The sequence below is a fragment of the Mirounga leonina genome, unplaced genomic scaffold (genome assembly GCF_011800145.1).
Source record: "Mirounga leonina isolate KUSES-001 unplaced genomic scaffold, KU_Mleo_1.0 Mir_176, whole genome shotgun sequence".
In the NCBI taxonomy this organism is placed as follows: Eukaryota; Metazoa; Chordata; class Mammalia; order Carnivora; family Phocidae; genus Mirounga; species Mirounga leonina.
The window spans coordinates 32,429,049-32,449,970 of NW_023270454.1; the positions used below are offsets into that span (position 1 = coordinate 32,429,049).

At 37.9% G+C, this 20,922-nt stretch overlaps 1 protein-coding gene across 3 annotated transcripts in view; it reads right to left on the bottom strand.

The window, feature by feature from the left end:
- The window catches only part of MND1 (meiotic nuclear divisions 1), a 114,965-nt gene that overhangs the window by 93,243 nt on the left and 800 nt on the right, over positions 1 to 20,922 (bottom strand). For all 3 annotated transcript variants that reach the window (XR_004682427.1, XM_035022874.1, XM_035022872.1), the window contains exons 2-4: positions 15,305 to 15,370; positions 11,121 to 11,178; positions 7,784 to 7,932 (exon numbers count right to left, since the gene is read on the bottom strand). Coding sequence is in view for 2 of the 3 variants with exons in the window: in XM_035022874.1 (XP_034878765.1) it covers positions 7,784 to 7,932; positions 11,121 to 11,178; positions 15,305 to 15,328 (231 nt within the window). In the remaining variant the exon portion in view is untranslated. The remainder of the gene's footprint in view (positions 1 to 7,783; positions 7,933 to 11,120; positions 11,179 to 15,304; positions 15,371 to 20,922) is intronic.

Sequence of the window (20,922 nt, forward strand, 5' to 3'; positions counted from 1 at the left end):
CAAATATTTGTTCTGACTGAACAAATAAACTTACAGTGTACTCCTGGGTGCATACTAACTTAGCTGAACTTTTGGCTACCATATACAGAGTACCTAGTACACCGGGCACTTTACACATATCACTTAATCTTTATCACAACCCTTTCAAGTATAATCTCTGTTTTACAAACTGGGAAACTGAGGCTTTAAAGAGTTTAAGAAATTTTTCAGAAGATCCTACAACTAGTAAGAAGTAAGGCTGTGATTTCAATCCATGTCTCACTTCGAACTACTTTTTCCATTAAGCCACATTGCTTCTTTAAAATAAGTGATCTTCAGAACCATGGGGGCACAGTCTGATACTGACATGCCATGTCAAATTTTAGTGAAAGACTAAAGCAGGTTTAGGTCAGTGAAAAGGCACTGAGTTTTGTTTTGTTTTGTTTTAAACAACTATATATAGCAAATGTCAAGGACTATCAACCTTCTACAAGTAACATATCAAAATTATGTTTTTCATTTACTTCTAGAGTGCTTAGAACAGAAGGCATAGGACTACTGCCTAGGTGTTCACCTCTGACTTGACCTGATTTCTGAGCAGGTGTGTGAGATTAATCTTTGGCCTACAGCTTGTAAATGGGGGAGTGGAGAGAGGGGTGTGTCACAAATACATTTGATGCCAACTCTCAGACCTATAGGGAGAGGAGTATATTGACGTAACTAATTAGAACATCCTATTCCTCAAGCATTCAGAGCAAACAGTGATATTAAGTTCACTTTTTAAAAATAGATTCACTGTACTAGAGATTCTAATTAGATCTCTTCCTTACTTCTATTAAGATTTGCCAAGCTTCTCCACTTAAGTAGATATGCTAAATCCAGAGGCTAAGAAATAAAAAATGTACATTTGGCCTTTTTTTCCCTGAAAGGTAAAGAGTTTCTCTGGCTCAAGAAATCAATCAAGAAATGTTTAATCAGCCCCTGTTATGCCCAATTTCAGGCACAAATAATTACCCGGAAGAAGGTAAGATACACTACCAAAAACACTAACCATGAAGAAACAAATTGATAAATTGGACTTCAACAAAATTAAAAACTTCTGCTCTTCAGAAAATAGTCAAGAAGATGAAAAGACAGCCAAAGACTGGTAGAAAAAAGTTCAGAGAACATTTATTTAATAAAGGATTTGCCTCTAGACTATATAAAGAATTGTCTAAATGCAATAATAAAAACAACCCAAGTTTAAAAAAAACAACAACAACAACAACAAAAGGGGCACCTGGGTGGCTCAGTCGGTTAAGCATTTGACTCTTGATTTCAGCTCAGGTCATGATCTCAAGGTCGTAAGACTGAGCCCTGCATTGGGCTCCACACTGAGAATGGAGCCTGCTTAAGATTCTCCCTCTCCCTCAGCCCCTCCCCACCCCAGCTCACACTTGTGCTCTCTCTCTCTAAAAAAAAAAAAAAAGACAAAAAAATTTTTTTAAAGGTAAGAGATCTGTATCGACACTTTATCAAAGAGGACATATGGATGACAAATAAACATGTGCAAATATGCTCAACATTATTAGTCATTGGGGAAATGGAGAAAAGCCACAATGAGATATCACTATATTCTTATTAGAATGGGTATCATACCAGGTATTGACAAGGATGTGGAGCGACTGGGAGCTCTCATACATTACTGGTAGGAATGTAAAATGACAGAGCATTTCAGAAAACAGTTCAATATACACCTACCATATGATCCAGCCTTTTCACTCCTAGGTATTTACCCAACATAAATAAAAACATACATCCCTAAAAAGACTTGTACACAAATATTTATAGCAGCTTTATTTCTAATAGCCCAAAATTAGAACAAAAAACCCAAACGTCTATCAACAGATAAACACTGTCATATCTCCATACAATGGAATATCACTAAGCAATAAAAATGAATGAATAATACAGCAACATGGATACTTTTTTTTTTTTTTTTAAAGATTTTATTTATTTATTTGAGAGAGAGAGCACATGAGAGGGGGGAGGGTTGGGAGGGTCAGAGGGAGAAGCAGACTCCTTGCCGAGCAAGGAGCCCGATGCGGGACTCAATCCAGGGGCTCCAGGATCATGACCTGAGCTGAAGGCAGTCGCTTAACCAACTGAGCCACCCAGGCATCCCGCAACATGGATACATCTTAAGATAATTATGCTGAGTAAAAAAAGCCAGGACGAAAGAGTACATACTGTATGATTCCATTTATTTAAAATTCTAGGAAATACAAACCAATGAATAGTGACAGAAAGCAAATCAGTGCTTGCCTGAGAATGGGGGCAGGGGAAACAGTGCAGGGAAAGGAAGGGCAGGAGAGAAAGACTAAAAAGGGGAATGAAGAAACTTCTAGGGATGAAGGATATGCTCATTATCTTGACTGTGGTGATGGTTTCATGGATACATACATATGCCAAAACTTATCAATTTTTAAACTTTAAATGTGAGCAGTTTTTGTATGTCAATTATTCCTCAATAAAGCTATTAAAAACTAATCAAGAGGCTAAGACTTATACGTCTGAGAAGTTAAACAAAATTTAAAATCTGTGGCATGTATTCTCTAAGATGGCCACAATGATCCCTGCCCCTTGGTATTTATGCACATTTGTAATCTCTGCTTATGTGTGGGCTGTGTTTAATGACTTGTTTCATTAAAACAGAATGTAGCAGATGTAAAGAGATGTCACTTCCAAGATTAAGTTGCCAACAAACCCAGTAGCTTCTATCTTGGACTTCCCTCATGTTTGCTCTGTGGGAAGGCAGCTGCCATACTGTGAGCCATCCTATGGAGAAGCCCTTGATAAAAGGAATGAAGGAGGCCTCTGTCTAAAAACTATCAAGGAGTCAAGGCCCTCAGTCCAACAGCCTTCAGGGGACTAAATCCAATAACCATATGATTGAGTTTGGAAGTAAGTCCTCTCCCAGATGAGCCTTCTGATGAGAATGCCACCCCAGCCGACTGTTTGATTACAACCTTATGTGAGACTTTGAGCCAGAGGTACCTAACTAGCCATGCCTGAATCCACAGAAACTGTGAAATATCAATATTTGTTTCTTTAAGCCCCAAAGTTTTGGAGTAAACAGTTTGTTACAAAGAGATAGACTAATAAAAATCTAAGTTACATTTATGCAAAAGAAATCTTCAAAGCAATTGTATCCATTTAGAATACCTGCAGCTAAAATAACAGAATTTTTGACTAAAACTGGATTAAACAGCCCAGAGGTTAGGCAGTCCAAGGCTAGCGCAGCATCTCAAAATGCCACCAGAGATCCAAGCCCTTTTTATTCAGGCTCTGACATTCTTAAGGAACAGGTCTTCATCCTAATGCTTGTTATTGTAGGGTTACAATATAAACTCATGTCTACATCATGGAAAAGAAGGGGAAAGGGTTTTGCCTTTTTGAGGAAAGTAAACACTTTCCTACAAACCTCAAAGCTAGTCTTCCATTTACATCTCACTCATCAGAATTGTTTTCCATTGCCACTCTTAGTTGCAAGGGAGTGTGGGAAGATGAGTATTTTTTCCATAAGACACACTGCTGCCTCAACAAAGTGTTTTGTTAGTAAAGAAGAAAGGGGCAATGTTCATTACATAGCAAACCAGCAGTATGTGCCAAAGCAATACATTATATTATGGTAAAACCAAAAATATTATAGGTTTAGAGAAGGCCCAAACACTGTAAGCTATGGGAGCTTGAGACGGTTTCTGAGAAAAGAGATGTTTAGAATTTGGCTAGGTAGAAAAGAAGGGCAAGGGAATTCTTAGAGGATAAAAGAACAAAAACCATGAAGACAGAAAAATGCAGTAAGGCCTAAAAGTAAATTACCCTGTATAAAGTTTCTAATTTCATGATTAACTTTTTAAAAAAGTTGCTGAGTGATGAATATGCATGTTGTTTCCTAGGAGGGGAAAAAAAATGCAGCATTATGTTTAAAGGATAAAAAAAGGGGTAAAAGGATCTGAATGGACATTTCTCCTAGGAAGATCACAAATAGCCAGTAAACACATGAAAAGATGCACAACATCATTAGTCATCAGGGAAATGGAAAGCAAAACCATAATGAGATGCCACTTCACAACCACTAGGATGGCTAGAGTCAAAAAAGTCAGGTAATGATAAGTTTCAGTGAGGATGCGGTGAAATTGGAAGCTTCACGCACTGCTGGTAAGAATGTGAAACGGTGCAGCCAAATTAGAAAGAAGTCCGGAAGTTCTTCAAACAATTATTCATGTTATCATATGACCCATCAATTCCCAAGAGAAATGAAAACATATGTCCACACAAAAACTCATACATGAAGTTTACAGCAACATTGCATATAATAGTCAAAAGGTGGAAACAACCCAAATGGCCATCAACTGATGAATGGATAAATAAAATGTGGTATATTCATACAATGGAATATTATTTGGCCATAAAAAGGAATGGCATACTGATACATACTACAACATAGACAAACCTTGAAAACATTACACTAAATGAAAGAAGCCGGTCATGAAAGATACACATTATGTGATTCCATTCATATAAAACGTCCAGAACAAGGAAATTCACAAGAAACAGAAAGTAGCTTACTGAGGGGCACCTGGTTGGCTCAGTCAGTTGAACGTCCGGCTCTTGATTTTGGCTCAGGTCATGATCTCAGGGTCCTGAGATCAAGCCCCGAGTTGGGCTCCACTCGCAGTCTGCTTGAGAGTCTTTCTCTCCCTCTCCCTTTACCCTTCCCCCAGCTCACATGCACGTGTGCTCTCTCTCAAAAAATAAATAAAATCTTAGAAAGAAAGAAAAGAAGCTTACTGGTTGCCTACAGCTAAGGAGGGGTAGGTAGGCTGCTACCACTAGGTCCAAACCACAATTACCTCACAGCTGGATTACTCCAATAACTTAACCTACCTGTTTCCCTGCTTCCATTCTTTGTCCACTAATGGATTACAAGTGCCTAGAATAGTGTCTGGCATACAGAGGACAGTAGGTATTCAGTAATTTTGTTGTTATTATTCTGACTCCAAGTCCTGTGCTATTTTCCAGTTTTTTTCTCTCGATTTATTTTGTAAATATCTAACCTGGTAGGAGAGAGAGTGCTACTCAGCATTCAAACCCCCTTCCTATTTCAGGGAATTGCTGGTGCCAACAGGAGGGAGTTACCTCCCATCATAGAAACTAGAAACCCCAATTATTTATTTCCCCAGTTCCCCTGGCAACTAGAGTGTGGGCATGTAACCCAGGCTTGGCCAATCATATGTACTTCCCAAAACTGTGATTGGTAGCTAGGACAGAAGTTTTTCATTTTTTGAGGGTTTTTTGGGGGGAGGGAGGGGGGCAGCAACAACATCCGCTTCTTTAGCCAGGGTCAGGAGCACCAGTGGAATCATCTTCCACTGGTCAGCAGCACTGTCAATAGAGCTAGGTGCAGAGGTCTTGGCATGGCCCTGGGGCAGCAGAATCCTCACCACACAAGTTTCACGGCGTGACTTTGGCTGTGGTCTGGCTGTGCACCTTCCCTCAGTTCCTGCCTACTTTTAGAACTGGGTTTCTAGCCTTCCCAGTGATTCTATAAGTCCATCCTGTATCTTCTAATAAATTCCTTTTCTGTTAAACTCAGCCAGAGTTAGTTTTTGTTGCTTATAATTAAAAACACAGACAGACTGAGGGCTGCCTACAAACTTTGACCTTCTTAAACCCAGGAGCGACATTTTAAAAAAGTGGTGTTTCAGAATTTTCCTGTGAAGAAATGTAATCTCATATTATCTCCAAACAGAAAAAAATTCATCTCCTTTACTATTCCTGATTAACATTTCCTTTTCCTGTTATCTTCTAGAGAATCAGGATTCTTCCTTGCCTCACCCCAAAACAAGTCCATAGCCCATTTCCCTAAAGTTCCACTTCTTGCCTACACTGTAAATTCCACATAATCCACCCCCTCAGTTGTATAAAAGAATAAAAAAATAAAATTAAAATGTAGTGGAATCTTGTAATACAGACTAAATACACGTTCTTGGAAGCAACCAAGATTTTCTTTAATAGCTGAATGAATAAACAAACTGCAGCACATCTGTGCAATGGAATACTGTTCAGCAATAAAAAGAAATGAGCTACCAAGCCACCAAAAGACATGGAGGAAACCTAAATGTGTATTAGAGCCAATCTGAAAAGGCTACAGACTGCATGATTCCAACAATATGACATTCCAGAAAAGGCAAACCTATAGAATAGTAAAAAACACCAAGGGTTGCTAGGGATTAAGGGAGAGGGAAGGATGGACGAATAACTGGAGCACAGGAGATTTTTAGGGCAGTGAAACTATTCTGTATGATCCTGTAATTGTGGATACATGACATTTATGCATTTGTCAAAATTCACATAACATACAAAATGTGAACCCTAATGTAAACTATGGACTTTATTTAACGACAAGGTATCAATATTGGCTCATCATTTGTAACAAATGTACCACACTAAACACAAAATGTAAGTCACTTTTCAAAAGTTCATGATATGCCATTTTACTTTTATGAAAGACCTATATTAGTACCTATTTTTGCTAACTAAAAGAAATCTGAAGAGTCTTTTTGCTTTTACAAAAAAAGATAAAAAGTAAAAATAGTGTTTCAGCGTTCATTTTGTAGCAAACCAGTATAGAGGTAGCATGTACCAACATCAGGGAGAGCGGCACCACCAAGCTCCTTCCCCGGGAACTACACTCAGCATCTCAGCATCAAACTCCACACCTCGGAACTATATCAACGAGCATCTGTGCTTTATCTTGATTTATTTTGTGCATCTGTTAGCAAGATGTGTCCTACAGGTATCAGAAAAGCCTAAGAGAGGCTACTTATGGGGTTCAGAAACACTCAATTTTTTCCATATAGATTAATGGTAATTGCTTTTTCATTCTATGCCATTTTAGCTTACAAAAGGTTTCACAGGGGGCGCCTGAGTGGCTCAGTCCTTAAGCGTCTGCCTTCGGCTCAGGTCATGATCCCAGGGTCCTGGGATCGAGTCCCACATCAGGCTCCCTGCTCTGCGGGAAGCCTGCTTCTCCCTCTCCCACTCCCCCTGCTTGTGTTCCTGCTCTCGCTATGTCTCTCTGTGTCCAATAAATAAATAAAATCTTTAAAAAAAAAAAAAGGTTTCACAGGAATGCTCCACTTTTGGATAGTGGAGAACTCTTCAGTTGACCATGGAAAAATGCAGAGGTTAGGGGTGACCCTCATGCAGTCAAAAATCCACATATAACTTTTGACTCCCTCCAAACTTAACTGCTAATAGCCCACTGCTGGCCAGAAGCCCTACCAATCACATAAACAGTTGTTTAACACATATTTTGTATGCTATATGTATTATATACTGTATCCTTACAACAAAGCAAGCTAGGGAAAAGAAAATGTTAAGAGAACATAAGAGAAGATAAATTTACAGTATTACATGTATTGGAAAAAATCCATGTAGAAGTGGACTCATGCAGTTCAAACCCATGGTGTTAAAGAATCAATTGTATTTGGGAACTCTGTACCTTCCCAACCATTCTGTAACCCTAAAAGGAACTAAAATACTATAAAATAATATCATGGCATGTGGGAGGATGAAAGTTAGAACATTCTAAGCTCCTTGTATTGTTTAGGAGAAAGAGATCTTGATTATCCTTAGATCTTGAGTCAAATAATACATGTTAAAAATTTAATGGAAGCCATTAAATGAAAAGAAGATTAAGTAAAACAAATTTCTTTCTTACAAAGCACATCTGCAATTTTTAACTGTGTTGGCTTACCTGAGATTCCAGAACCTCCAACTTGCGTTTCCTTGCATGAAGAGCTTTACTTGGAAAAGCCCAGTAATAATTCGATGTTCCAATCCTCTCACAGTCAACCATACCATCATCAACTAAGCTTTGAAGGACTTCTTTCACTGACATAGCAGCTAAAAGAGATCAATTTTAAAGACTCTCTATTAAGACACATCATAAATACAATTAAAAGGCTAAAAACTGAAGATAACACTTGGAACAAATATTACAGATCAAGGGTTAATAAATTAACAAAGAGCTTTTAAAAATAACAACTACAAAAAAGACAGACACATCAACAGAAAAACAAAAGTACATCAATGGACAGCTACAAAATATACACAGTTAATAAACAAAAATGTTCAACCCCACTAATAATTGAAGAAATGCCAAATAAAGCAATGAGATATGAGTTCTTGACTACCAAACCAAAAATACCTAAAAAATATAGTAAAATGTTCAGGGTAATGGGTTCTCTCAAGATGGGAAGAAAATCTGGCAATATATATCTATGCATGCTTTTTATGTAGAAATTCCATTGTTATAAATTCAGCCAAAGAAAATAATGATGGACATGCACAGGGATGCTTGTCAAAGCACTGTTTTCAACAGCAAAAAATCGGAAACCAGTCCAATAACTGGACTTTTAAAAGTACTTTATTGGGATGGGATACTATGTAATCATTAAACTTATGTTATAAAGTATTTAATGGCATGGATATACATGCATTCAAAATGTATTATGTAGAATTATAAAAAAAATAAAGTTAAAAGACAATAGGCACTAATTAGACAGTGGTTATTTTTGAGCTGTGGGTAAGAGGCAATTTTTATTTCCTTCTTTTTTGTTCATTTTTCTAAGTTTTTTCCAAAAATGAATGTGTATTGCCTTTTTCGCTAAGAAAACTAAAAGAGAAAAAAAAAAACTTGTGAACTGAATGTTATGGTTAGGAGTAAGACCACAAAAAATCAGAAAAAAGCTTTAAAAAATAGCATATAAAAATGTAAAGTCATATTTCATAAATGTTTGAAATTCATGAACAATTCTTACTATTAAGTAAAACTCTACCGAGAAATTATCCATATTTTAACGTCCACTTCAATTTTTCCTACAGCAGATCCCCAAATGTAACAAAATCTATTAGAAAACTAAAGATCTGGGGCGCCTGGGTGGCTCAGTCGTTAAGCGTCTGCCTTCGGCTCAGGAAGTGGTCCCAGGGTCCTGGGATCGAGCCCCGCATCGGGCTCCCTGCTCAGCGGGAAGCCTGCTTCTCCCTCTCCCACTCCCCCTGCTTGTGTTCCTTCTCTCGCTGTGTCTCTCTCTGTCAAATAAATAAATAAAAATCTTAAAAAACAAAAATAAAAACTAAAGATTTAATAAATTAAAAAAAAAAATCAACACCAAAGGTGCAAACCATTCAACCTCACTTGTAAAGAAGTACAAAGTGAAATGAAATGTCAAGGATTCTAAAAATGAAAACACAGTTCTGAGAAATGAATGTGAATATAACTTGGTATAACCTTTCCTGAAGGCACTTTGAGAGAACATATTAAATGCCTAAAACTACAAAAGACCCTACTTTCTTTTCTTTTTATTTCAAGTGTGGGATTTGAACTCATGACCCTGAGATAAAGACCTGAGTGGAGATCAAGAGTCAGATGCTTAACCGACGGAGCTACCCAGGCACCCCAAGTCTCTATTTTCTATTCTATTTCTAGGAACTTTTCCTAATGAAGCAGTAGGAGATGTGGAAAAAAAATTTATGGGTGAGGAGAGAAAGGGAGGAATAGATGGAGCACAGAGGGTTTTTAGGGCAGTAAAAATACTCTGCATGATACCATAATGATGGATCTGTGTCATTATACACTTATCCAAACTCACAGAATGTATGACAGCAAGGGTGAATCCCAATGTAAACCATGGACTTTGGGTGATTACAATGTGTCAACTGTAACAAAGGTACCACTGGTGAGTGATGTTGACAACCAGAGAAGCTATGCATGTGGGGAGGAGCAGGAAGCATATGGGACATCTCTGTACCTTCCTCTCAGTTTTGCTGTGAACCTAAAACAGCTCTAAAAAATCAGTTTTTTTAGAAAAAAATGTGTAGATAGCATGTTACACATCGATTTCAGCAGCAAAATTTGGGAACAATCTGAATGTTCAATAATAGTAATAGGCTAAACAAATTATGGTACAGTAGGTGGTCAAGAATGAAACATTAGGAGATGCAGATGTTGTAAATCATTTTTTAAAAAAAAACAAATGACATAGGGAGATGTAGATGATCTAATGTTATATGAAAAAATACACGAACACAAAACTGCACATGCAGCGTGGTTCCCTCTGGAAAAAAAAAGAAAAAAAAGACAGATATATGCATACACAGACAGATAGAACCTAAGAATAAGACATCAAAATATACCAAAATGTTAACAGAGGTGATCCCAGAAAAAAAGGCTCACGAACAAATTTTATTTTGATTATATACTTTATAATTTTCAAATCTGTTAAAATAAACATGTATAGCTTATACAAGGAAAATAAGGTTTAAAAAAATGAATATATTATATGTAGTGGTGACCCTTCGAAAGATTAACTCCCCAAACCTGTGAATGTGACCTTATTTGGAAAAAGGGTACAATTAAGGATGATAGAATGAAATCATCCTACATTTAGGGTTGGTCCCAAATCCAATGACATATGTCCTTATAAGAGACAGAATGGGAGAAAACAAAGGGGAAGTCTATGTGAAAACAGAGGCAGAGATTAGAATGATGTGTCTATTAAGCCATGCACTGCTAGCAGTCACCAGAAGTTAGGAGAGAAGCATCAAATAGATTCCCCTTCAGAATCTCCAGAAGGAACCAACTCTGCCAACACCTTGATTTTAGACTTCTGGCCTCCAGAACTATGAGAGAATAAATTCTATTGTGTTAAGCCACCAAGTTGGGGTAATTTGTTAAACAGCCATAGAAAACTAATATACCATGTAAAAATACAAAGTCACATCTAACAAATATCAGAACATACATGAACAATTTTTACTTCTTTTGAAGTAATTATACCTATAAATAAATGTGTATATTTGTGTATGGATGTGTGCGTGCTTGTGTGTGTAGGTTTAAGTATGCATGCATACTCCATTTTAAAGCAGATACTCCATACATAAGAATCATGGTCATGGTCCAAAGACATCATGGAAGTACTCTTACAAACATTCTTCATCTCTAGAAATTTATGTTTTCATAAAGTGAAAGACTATTGCAGAGAAGATGACCAATATTTCCCAAAATATCTCAGCACATCTTTGATACTCACTAATGCCTTTCTCTTTGGGAGCAATCTTCTCCATGTCTTTTAGTTGGAACACATCTTTCTGTTTAAAAGAGTTTAAAAAGAGATGAAAAAATGTATTTATCTTCTACTATATATTTATATTTACCATAACTATATTAATAAAACATTGCACTATAAAAGCTGTGTCTGGTAATGAACAGTGCAACAGAATCAAGCATTTTAGAGTTAGAAGAAACTGCAATTATCTTGTTTGATACCTTCAACAGAATTTAGAAGGGACAGATTTTGCATAACATACAACTCTTTAAAGTAACTGGAGAGCAGAATGTAAAGAACATCTTTCCAGTGAAGTATTAAAATTACTTATGATGAATTCTTTAACATGAGATAATCATCTCCTCTGACACTTTAAGAAAACAGTGATTTGCTTAGCATATATCATATGCCACGGATTTAGCAGTTCTAACTAAAAGCAAAACAGACAACTGTCAAGATTTGTTTCCATTTAAGGTTTCATGGAAGAGCTATACCTAAACAATAGGAAAATTATACAATTCATGGCTGCCTATCAATGATTCACCTATACAGGTGGCGTGTCCACCACATGCAAAAGCAAAACATGGGAAGAGGGGCGCCTGGGTGGCTCAGTCGGCTCAGGTCATGATCCCAGGGTCCTGGGATTGAGGCCGCATTGGGCTGCTTGCTTGGTGGGGACCCTGCGTGTGTGTGTGTGTGTGTGTGTCTCTCTCTCTCTCTCTGCCTGCCACTCCCCCTGCTTGTGCGCTCTCTCTCTCTAATAAACAAAATCTTAAAAAAAAAAAAACATTATGGGAAGATAAACATGTAAAATATTTAATCTTGCTTGTAGTTGGAAAAAAAAATCTATGTAGAACACTCCTTTATTTTTTTTTTTTTTAAAGATTTTTATTTATTTATTTGACAGAGAGAGACACAGCGAGAGAGGGAACATAAGCAGAGGGAGCAGTAGAGGGAGAAGCAGGCTCCCTGCTGAGCAGGGAGCCCAATGCAGGACTCGATCCCAGGACTCCAGGATCATGACCTGAGCTGAAGGCAGACGCTTAACCGACTGAGCCACCCAGGCATCCTGAACACTCCTTTATTCTTGTACTAAGCCTTCACTGAAGTGGTGAAAAGAGCTTAGATAACAAAAGTGAAATATTTGAAAAGACTCAAGAATTCAGTAATTATAACAGAATTATTGATTGTTTTAATGGAAATCTAGGATCTATTTCTTCTAAAATAAACTTGAAAAGGTAACTTCAATAGGATGGAAATTAGACTTCATAAAAATTTAAAACTTCTGCTCATACAAGGTCACTGTTAAGAAAATGAAGATAAATACTGACCAGAAGACAATATTCACGAAACATACCTGACAAAAGACTGGTACCTAGCATGTATAAAGAACTCCTCTAAAGTGAATTCCCTCCCCTCGCAAAAATGAACATATAAATGAATAAAGGAGTGGAAAGATGAATATATATATGACAAAGTAATTTTTTTTTTATTTTTAAGATTTTTTTAAAATTTATTTATTGAGAGAGAGAATGATAGAGAGAGATCATGAGACAGGGGAGAGTCAGAGGGAGAAGCAGACTCCCTGCTGAGCAGGGAGCCCGATGTGGGGCTCGATCCCGGGACTCTGGGATCACAACCTGAGCCGAAGGCAGTCGCTTAAACAACTGAGCCACCCAGGCGCCCAGTAGAGTAAAATGTTAATGGTAGAATCTAGGTGTTGGGCATATAGGTATTAACTGTAAAACTCTTTCATCTTTCATAATAAAATATTGGAAGAAGTAACTTCATCTCAATATGCTTAAGATTTAGTAAATTAAGGAAAATACTGTCATTGGTCTTAGAGTGTGAAATCAATTTTTGCACATCTGTAAATAAAGATAATACTTTAGGGTCTCAGAAAACATGCAATAAATTACTGCCTTTAGACCTCTAATGCATTTTTAAAAATCAGTTAATCAAATCTATTTGCAAACATTTTAGATGCCCTGAAAAAAAGAATATGAACTCACTGAGACATCTGCCTATATGTGGTCATCAAGGAAGAGCTCCAGACATACTGGCTGCCCCGGTGGGGTTGCTGTGTAGATAAGTAGGCTTGCAAAGTACTAGCCTCAGAACTAAAATGTGGTCCAGAGAAAATGGTCTTAAGGAAATATTAGTTCTCCACAGTATTAAAGAGAGGTAATAAAGGAGAGAGAAACATAATGGGCTCTAGCTCTTTATATATATATATACACACATACATATTTTTATAATTTATAAAACTTATATATAAATAAATAAAACCATGTGTAAGATACCATGGAAGGCACAAAGTTATAAAGCTAGACAACTTTTAATTAGGTACTTATGACCTGGACATTGTAATGATTTACATGGATTATCTCATTTAACCCGCATACCAACACTGTCAACTGGGTACAAGTATTACCATCCTCTTTAATAGACAAGGAAACTGAGACGTAGGTCAGGTACTTAAGGTAACAAAGCTATTCAGTAAAACAGATTTCAGGTGCAAGTGCTCTCTCATTTAGCTATATTGCTCCCATGCTATTAAGTTTTTCTATTACATTAGCAACTTCAAACACAAACACACACACACACACGAATGAATATATAGGAATATATGAACTGAAATCAATCAATATAATCAATTTTTAGCTTTATGTAAAAACTCAATGACTACTGAACTTCTGGAAGCTGCTAATAATACTCATCAGTATCATTAATTGATAGCAGGGTTGAAAAATTTTCAATCTGAAACAGCCAATTTTGATACTTGAGAAAATTAACAATATCGTAAAGGACAAAATAATTTCCCCCATCACTCTCCCCAGCTTTCCACTGCCTAGTAAGAATTAAATCTATTTTTCTTGCTGAGACCATAGGAAAAATATTCAAACTCAGTAGAATAGTCATAATCTTCACGTGGAAACTTCATCAATTTATCTTTCTAATCATCATTTTTTTAAAAGATTTTATTTATTTGAGAGAGAGAGTGTGTGAGCAGGGGGAGGGGCAAAGGGAGAGAATATAAAGCAGACTCTGAGCTGAGTGCAGAGCCCAATGCTGGGCTCGATCTCACGACCCTGAGATGATGACCTGGGCCGAAATCAAGAGTCAGAGACATATAACTGACTGAGCTACCCAGGCGCCTCTTCCTAATCATCATTATTGATGTGATACTCTGTACTGAATTGCCAGTGACTTTTGGTAAGTCATTGCAGGCAGGTAACATTAGTAAGATTACACTCAGAGGGCTGTTTTTAAAACAAAGGTCCCCAGAATGTTTTGCTGAAAATCTGTATTATCGAAATGAAAATGTCAAGTATTATTATTATCTTATTAATTTCATATTCTACTTTGCCATTTTCTCCCAACTTCTTCACACCTGTATATAATGAAAGTAGTCAGTAGGTTGGGGCCAGACTAGACTTTGAAGGTCCTATCAAGTATTAAGCTAAGACACAGGAAGTTGAAGTGTTTTTTGTAGGCCTAAGATTTAGACTTGAACCTGGAAGCAAAAAAAAAAAAAAAAGCTATGTATAGCAAAATAGTAAAGGAAACAGCCTCTAGAGCCAGGTGCCTGGGTTTGAATCCTGGCTCTGCCACTTAGGACCTGAAACTTCAAACATATTTCGGGTTAGTGGAAGGTACAAATATCTGGAATAAATTACAGTGGCCTATGTACCATGATGTATGTGTTACACTACAGACAGATTTATCAACGTAAAGAGGCAGCATTTAGCACTGCCTCTAAAATCAGATGGTCCTCCCGGGATTTGAATCCTAGTACTACCACTTTTATTTTTTGAGATCCAGGGTGGTATCTTAGGCTGTGCCTCAGATGTCCTCATCTGTAGAATGAGGATCATAACAGTACTGATCTCAGAATTAAAAAGGATGAAATCAGATAACCTACACTAAGTGGTCAGAACAATGATTGGCACCTAGGAAGCAATCAGTAGATGTCAATATTATCATTTCCAGGCAGAAAGGGGACACAAATATATGCTTCAGAAAGATCATTCTGGACAGAAGTGAACATTGGGGTAGGGTTCTTTCTTACTCCATAGCTTCACAGAAATAAAAATTAAACACTGAATGACATACACTTAAGGAGAAAATTACATAAAATACTAAAAATCTTATAGAAAACAACTCACCGTCTCAAAAAATATTTCCATCATGCGGGCTCTCTTCTCCTCTGCACTCAGTCCTTTTTTCTTTGACTAAAGCACAAAAGAAAAAAGTAAACACTGCATTAAAAAGACTGCATTTTATCTATTTTTAAAGACTTTATTTATTAATTTATTTGACAGAGACATAGAGAGAGCACAGATAGGCAGAGCAGCAGGCAGAGGGAGAGGGAAAAGCAGGCTCCCCACTGAACAGAGAGCCTGATGCGGGGCTCGATCCCAGGACCCCGGGATCATGACCTGAGCCAAAGGCAGACGCTTCACCAACTGAGCCACCCGGGTGCCCCAAGACACTGTATTTTAAAACAACTTGGTCTGAAACATTATCTGAAATGTTATGGTCTTGTCTGCCAATGGGTTTGATAACTCTAAAGACTCAGTTTTAACTGCTACATGCCAAGTCTTGTGATTGGTGCTGCCAGTGTAGTAATAAGAACTGTGGTTGAGATAGAGCCTGGCAGTTTATAGAAATTCAGTATTTATCAAATGATCCAATGATAAGTCACTGTATTTATCTTCAAAAGACTTACAACCTCACAGAGAAAATAGACATAACTAATAAACAATGAAGAGGTCATTGCACAAATTGCTACCAAGGACAAAATGAATTCCACCCTGGGGAAGGTTGAGGGCTATGTAGGAAGGCTAGAGACAAAAAGGATTTTGTCAAGTTGAGAAATGGTGAGAAGGTGTCCCGGGCAGACCACACACAGGCACGATGTTACGGAAGTACATGGAATGCTCCAGAAAGACAAGCACTCAAGGGATGACTGCTGTGTGGTACATGGAGAGGGAATGGCAGGTAAGGTGAGAAAGGTTGTCTTGGGCCAGATCATGGGAGGCTGACTGTCCAGCCCAAGGGCATGTCCGTTATTCTAGACAAGGAGAAGCTACTGAGCAATGTGTAAAGCAGGAGAGTGACAAGATTAGAGTTACATTTTAGTAAGATGACATTTAGTAGCATTGTGGAGGGTAGGCTGGAGGATGGAAAAACCTATCCAAGTAGAAAGTGGAAGCCTACTGCAGGTTACTATTATTCTATAATTACAGTTCAGCCAATTTAAAATTAAGATAATTAACATGTAACTAAAATCTGTTGATAATGAATTTTACTATATATTGTATTTAGAATATATACATAAAGGTGAAATACAAAATTTTTTTTTAAAGCCAAATTCCCTCAAGTGAAGATTCACAGAAAAGAACAAGAGAGAACTATCATCTCTAATAGAGAATTCCACACTAATGTTTAAATGATCTGCATCTTTCTCAAAAATCACATCAGATTATGAGGCAACATAAACTGTTTAGCAAGAATTTGAAACACTTTACACCACCTAAAAAAGTAGACATAAAACACAAAGACTGAGCCTGTCTAACCAAATACTCCATCAGAAAATGAAAAGTCTACAATAGATGGGGAAAAGGATTTGAAATTGCCATTCTGAATACAAAGCAGGGTACACGAGTCTTTATTCTACTTACACAACCTACAAACCCACTAACTCATTTTCTCGGCAATAAAATTATTAGGTGTTCCTTGATGAGTTGTATGGGTAAAATAAGAAGGCATAAAGTGGGTATTTCTCTTTTTCGTCTGTCCGCTCTCAAACACTGCAGTTCCCCCAGGGTTCTCTATTGATCCCCTCATCTCCTCACACCTTTTCTTTGATCTCTTCTGCCTTTACCGTTTTAACTAACACTTATGCTGAAATCTTTACATCAGCCTCTGAAGTATGCTCCTGAGCTTCCATCTCAAGTATCTACCTGTCTGCTGGACAGACTTCAAACTCAGAGGGTTTAAACTGAACTCTTCTTCTCCCACATCTACTCCCCAAACCTGCTGTTCTAGATCTTGAGCTCAGTTAGATACCCTTATTAGCCAAGCCAGAGGCCTGGCGGTCATCCCAGGTTCACCCCTCTTACTCCACATCAGACCAATCACCAAGTTCTGCCAATTTTAGTGCTTAACTATTTCTCAAATCCACCCTGTCTGCTCCATCCCTACAACCCCGACCTCAGTTCAGGCCTTCATTACGTGTTGTCTCCTGCAACACACCGGTAGGCAAGCCCTCTGGCCACACTTTGTCTCAGCCTCTAAGTGCACATTCCACCCTGCCGAGAAGCAAATCTAACCATGCTTCTCCCTTGCTTAAAAGCCTCCAGTGGCTCTGAACCATTCCAGAAGTATCCAATCACTCTACAGTGATATACAAGGCCCTTTATCACCTGACCCCAATCTACCTCTCACAGATACCACTCTCCACCTCAAATTTTACCGTAACAGGGACAGTTAAGCAACTTGAGCTGTAATACAAAAACTAGACAGTCCCTGACTTGCCATCGTTTAACTTTTTCAACTTTATGATGGTGTGAAAGCAATACACATTCAGTAGAAACCATACTTCGAATTTTGAATTTGAATCTTTTCCCGGCTGGTGACAGGTGGTACAATACTCTCATGATGCTGAGCAGCCACGGGACCATGAGGTACACAACACTTACAACCATTCTGTACCCACACAACCATTCTGCTTTTCACCTTCAGTACAGTTTCAACAAGTTACATGAGATATTCAATACTTTATTATAAAATAGGCTTTGTCTCAAGATGCTTTGGCCCAGCCAGAAGCTGATGTCTAAGTGTTCTGAGCATGGTTAAAATAAGCTATGATGTTCCATAAGTTAGGTGTATTAAATGCATTTTTGATTTAACTGGTATTTTCAGCTTACAATGGGCTTATCACTGTGCAACTCCACTGTAAGTTGAGGTAGATCTGTACTTTTTTTTTTTTGATAGATTTTATGTACTATTCGCCAGAGAGAGAGAGAGAGAGAGGGAGGGAGACAGCACAAGCAGGGGAAGCGGCAGGCAGAGGAAGAAGCAGGCTTCCCGCTGAGCAGTAAGCCCGATGCAGGACTCGTTACCAGGACCCCAGGATCATGACCTGAGCTGAAGTCAGACATTTAACCGACTGAGCCACACAGGTGTCCCAAAGAAGATCTGTACTTGTAATTCTCCGCTCCCCGCATGCTCTTTCCCATCTGTGTCTTTAAAAAACTGTTTCATCTAAAACACCTGCTCCTCTTGCCTATTCAAAACTCCAAAAAGTCTCCCAAGACTTAGTTTAAGCATTCTGTAAGAGCTTCCGTGAGCTCACAGAACAATCTGAGTGTCATCCCATGTGTTCCCAGAACACACCTTAATCAAATCAATTGGTATACTTGTCTTTCTCAGCCAATTGAAAACTTCTTCAGAACATGCACCGCCCTTGCCTTCCTAAAGCTTAGTACTAGATTAGAGCAGACACAAAGGCCAGCCCTTGACCTCAAGGCCATTTATCTAAAGCCCTAACCCTAAAATCTGAGACTGTTCAAGACTCCCAAATCCCACAACACCCACCGCACTACCATAAATACAACACAGGGTAAATTAATAATAAAGACTTCTGTGATAACTATTTATTGCCTTTCTTGGAGAGATAAATCACAGAAATCTCAGGCAGGCAAGCTCCAAGAAAACATATAGATCTATTTCACCAAACCCAGAGTGGAGAAACAGCATTCAATACTGCTTTAATTAGCCTCCTTTCGCACTGGCCTCAGCAGTATCAGAATAAACCAAGCCTGAAATTGACACCCAGTTAAGGAGGCTCTTTTGGCTCATTTCTCTAGTCCTGTGGGTTTCAAACTGCCATTAGAATCATCTCAAGAGCTTTTAAAAAATACTGATGCCAAGGCACATGCCATATGAATTGAATGAGAATCTCTGAGACCAGGCCTGGGCCTGCATGTTTTTAAAAGCCTCTCCAGGTGCTTTAACTGGCCCCAAGATTGAGAACACTGCTCTTCACACCCCAGAATCTAGAGGTGGGTCAGGGGCACTGTGGGGTAGTGAGGATCCCTTTAGAACTTTAGTCTGTGGCTGCATCAGTGGAAAACAGATCCAAAGCTTTAGGAAAGGCTCCTAATGTTTTGGTATTATTAAAAAGCTCCCTGGAGAGACTCATGGGTCCCACAAGAATCTGCCACCCAGAAGCAAACAATGAGGAGAGTCTAGTGTCCAGGAGGCACACAGTTTTAGGAAAGCTCCTATCACTCAGTTCAGTAGCTATGAAAGTCACTCAAGAAATATGGATGAGCTGTAACATCCATTTACTTTGTTTTCAGGTTAATTTATTCATTAGCCTCTTTTATGACTAGAAATAGTTTTTATAATTAACCACAGGACAGTATCATGGCCAGAATTAAGATAACTAATGTAAAAGGATGCCATGCTAATTCATATTTAGAAATTTCTCCAAAAAAATCAACAAGGTCTCATTTAATACTTAACATTAAAGAAAATCTGCTGACAATGTAAGTTAAAGATGCATTCAAATTAGTAAGTAAGGGGACTCAAGACTTGACCTGAGAACAACAAAGCTTCCCGGCTGACCAACATACAGCTATCCCCACTTTTCAGAAGACCTACATTAGTACCTGTTTTCACTAATCAAAAGAAATCTTAAGAGCATTTTCACTTGTATGAAAAAAGGCAAAGAGCGCAAATAGTGTTCAGCATTTGTTTTAGGAATGGCTCCGCCACGCTCCTTCCCTGGGAACTACATTCAGCATCTCAAGCATAAGCCACCACGGCTTTGAACTGTGCAGTACCTCAATTTATTCTGTGCATCTGTTAGCAAGATGTGTCCTAAGGTATCATGAAAAGCCTGACAGAAAAAAAAAATATATATATATATATATTTTTTTAAGCCTAAGAAGTTATTTTTTGGGGTCTAGGAATGCTCAAAATTTTTTTTCCATATAAATTAATAATTGCTTCTTCACCTTATGCCACCTCAGATTATGAAAGGCTTCATAGGAACACTACTTTCAAAGAGTGGGAGAAACCTCTATTTTAAACCACTTAAAAAAACCATACATCTAAGGAACCTTCTCCAATTAGGAGTTACAGAATTCCTAAAATCAACCCTGTTTACCAATTACAATAAAACCTTGAAAAATTAAAAATAGATGATATCTGTTGCCCTCAAAAGTGGCAGAGTACACTGCAGTTCTCCAATTCCAGAAATACGCCTGGATTTAGAATAACTGTTTATTCACGAAGCCTAACCAAATCAAAACAAACAGCTATTAATTCATAACCAGGAAAGAGAACAAAGCTTTGTCTTTGGTCAACATAACACTAAACTTACTTCTTGAGCATACAATAAAAAAACCGGATGTATCTCAAAGTTTTATTCTAATTTATTTCATGTTTCTTCATTATCGGAGGTAAGCATCTGAAAATGGTTAACAGCATATTACCACTGAGTATTAGAAGGTGATTCACATGTAAAGAGAGATTAGGTAAAAGGATAAAGTTAATGCATTTGTGCTCATAGTTCTCAGTTGTACTAGGCCAGTAACTACGAGAAACATGCAATCACGCAGCACTGGTAACAGATGTAAGTGTGGTCCTGTTGTGTCTGAGACCATTTTACGCCCAGGTGGCTGCGTCGTTAGTTTAACCACAAAGCAGCCGTTATCAGTTGCAATTACATCTGGACAAGTATCTTCAAATAAATACCGTACAACCTAGA